At 36.6% G+C, this 2982-nt stretch overlaps 1 protein-coding gene across 2 annotated transcripts in view; it reads left to right on the top strand.

Annotated features, from left to right (window-relative positions):
- Positions 1 to 2982, top strand: part of LOC116686668 (transmembrane protein 255B) — a 14829-nt gene that overhangs the window by 10717 nt on the left and 1130 nt on the right. The window contains exons 8-9 of one of the 2 annotated variants that reach the window (XM_032511713.1): positions 748 to 859; positions 2209 to 2982. The exon at positions 2209 to 2982 is cut by the window's right edge and continues 1130 nt beyond it. In XM_032511713.1, coding sequence (XP_032367604.1) covers positions 748 to 846 — 99 coding nt within the window. In that variant the 3' untranslated portion in view covers positions 847 to 859; positions 2209 to 2982. The remainder of the gene's footprint in view (positions 1 to 747; positions 860 to 2208) is intronic. The other variant, XM_032511707.1, reaches the window with a different exon arrangement.

The following is a 2982-nucleotide window of genomic DNA, read 5'->3' as shown; positions in this document are numbered from 1 at the left end:
ATTAACCTCTGAGAAGCCTGTCTGAATTTGTGTCTCGAGGCCGGGCCGAGTGTTCTCTTTTTGTTTAAATCAAAATATGGTCACCCTAATATAGTCACTTTAAGCAGGATAGCTGATGGCTTCTGGGCAGTAAGAAAATGGTTAAGTAGGATACATGCACATTGGAACCCTGTAACTCTCTCTCCTGAGTGAAACTTTCCATGCAGTAGAATACATTGACAATTATAAAGTTTGTTGTTTTCTTTCAGTTTTTTTTGGAAAAAATGTATTGAATACATTGTTCTCAAAGTTATGCTGTCATAAAGTAAAAACTAAATTTATATAAACAAATGATTTCTATAGTACGTTAAGTAGCCGCATATTTTACATTTGTTATGTTTCTTTGCATGTTTAAAGCTGTAGTGCGTAGTCTCTGTCTCCTCGTGAGAAATTCAAAATAACGACAGCAGAACTGTCAGTGCATCCACATGATACAAGCCTTCCGTGATCCAGAGTAAAGGATCACATTAGATTTGTTAGGACTTTCCCTGATCGTGGCAAAAACAATGTTGTAATCAGAGAGTGCTTCTCATTTAAGGCTCATCATCAGACCATCTAAATCATCTATATCATGTCATCTGTAATGACTGAATATGACGGTTTTATTTTTTCCACATGTGCACATTATACACCAGAGTACATTGTAAGTGTGTGTGTATGTGTGTGTGTGTGTGTGTGTGTGTGTGTGTTTCTCTTTGTGTGTGTCAGAGGAGTAGCGGCCCTGTGACCGAGCCCTCTGAGAGCACAGCATCTTCCCCGACAGCACCTCTGATGATGGACGTCGCCAACTCACACGCAGTTCACTAGCTCCACCCAGTCAGTGTGCGGTCCACACACACACACAGATAAAGATACCATTACAAACATATGTTTATGTGTGGTCTAATTTGTCTTTATCCCTGCCTGTGAGACTAACCATCTTAATGTCCCACAAATGACCCAAACCTCCTTATCTCCGCCACAGCCATCCATTATACATCCTTTAAGCATTCTCACCTCAAAACGGATCATAAAACTGATTTAGAGGGACCCTGCAGAGTTTTTTAAACACTATTTGTTCTGGATTGTAAAGTGTGGATGAGCAGAATCATGTGTTTGCCTGCAGTACCATGAACACTCCACATCCCTCATTTTAATGATTGATGTGCTGTAAAAAGCAGTGCAACATTAAAGAGGAGAACAAGATGACCACGATCTGATGTAAACAATGCAGGATTTAAAACATTAAAGTTATAATCCCCAACATTCTCATAACATCAAAACCTATTTGAGTCATTCATCTTATTTACATTCAGTAATTACGTTTGCCTTTGCCATGCAAATCTTAAGGATTACAGTTTTACAATACAGTTTATAAATGTCTCATCAAGTAGGAAATACATTAAATGTGTTTTCAAGGAGACACTTGTTTTGTTTAGATGAGAAATAATAAATGGAAGTAAACCTTTAAAAAAAAAAAAAAAATCCCCAGGGTGCCTTTAATTCAAGTATTTACACAAACTTGAACAGAACTGAAATTGTGGAAAAAGACCGTTCAGGTCTCCACACTTGACCACCCACATCGGATCAACTTTACAGTCTGATCTGTGTAATAAAGCCATATATAGGGCCAGGAATGGTGTATTTTCAGAAGAACAATTAACCACACTTTATTATCCTCAGCATGGTTGTTAACTGGAATTCACATTAATAGAAACTTATGTAAATAGATTATAACAGTTTTACTCGATCTAAAACAGAAGTTGATAAAGCTTGTAAAAGGCTTTGAAACTTGCTGCGTTTAGATTTCTTAAATAAAGGTAGATTACAACAAATAGATTTTACCATTTATCTATTCATGTTTGATTATTGGCAAACACAAAGATTAGGTTTTCCCTTTGCTTTTGTTTTTTGAAACAGGTGGTTTGATAAATATAAAATAGTAGTAAAAATAAGTTACGTCTTCCTAAACAAATGCCTGTGCTAGCTAGATCAAGATTTTCACGTCACAACCACTTCCGTGTTTGTCCACGGGAGTCGCCAAAATCAACACAAAAAAGTTGTTATGTAGTAGAACACATTGGAAATTATTAAGAAAATCTCTTTACATCTGATATGAATAATCAAAAATTGCAGTATTCAGTCCACACGTCTTTCTTTGTTTCCATTGTCTTCTCCTGCTCTATACAGGGAGCCTCCACGTGTTTCCCTCCAGCAGAAGGGACGGCTGCCTCACAACCTTCTCATCCTTCATTGACTCCTCACACTGAGTCTAATGCTCCTCTCTTCACCCCGCTGACCCGCCTGCTGCCTCACAGGGTCCACAGCCTCTCTGCATGAGCACAGCAGCAGCATTTTACCAGAAAATGACCAGAAAACAAAAGCAGAAAGAACAGAAAGGGATAAACAGATCAGTTTTGATTTTTCATTGATGTTATGCGAACGTGAGAAACTACAACTGGCACAATACAACTAGACATGTAAGATGTTGCTCTGAATATTATGCAGAAATGCAGATTTTGTTTTTTAGAAATACAAAAGTGTATGTTTCAATTGGATGCAAAGATTACAACGTATTTTAAGTAGTAAAATGTATCTACATGAAATGTAGATTGACACATTATAAATGTGTCAATTGCATTCCCATGCCATCTAGGCTATAACACAAACTTTAAATTTCACAAACATCAGTGAAATCATACACAAGAGTTAAAACCTAAACAAAAACATGAATAAAATGTATAATTGAAAATATTGATAGCATGGTTTTCTCACACAACCAAACGTAGTACAACACACACAAGGTTTTGTGATAAATATTAGGTTTGTGGTTGTTGAAGTTTGATTTATGCCCTGTAAGGCCTCTCAAACGCATGATTTAAATATAAACATGTAATGTTTATTTTACTGACTGTTGTCCTGTAGAGTACATTTTGCTTCACTTCATGTTGAACTTTTTACGAA

This window comes from Etheostoma spectabile, chromosome 3 (assembly GCF_008692095.1).
Source record: "Etheostoma spectabile isolate EspeVRDwgs_2016 chromosome 3, UIUC_Espe_1.0, whole genome shotgun sequence".
NCBI lineage: Eukaryota > Metazoa > Chordata > Actinopteri > Perciformes > Percidae > Etheostoma > Etheostoma spectabile.
The sequence above is the reverse complement of the archived record's forward strand: the minus strand, read 5'-3'. Positions and strand labels throughout refer to the sequence as shown.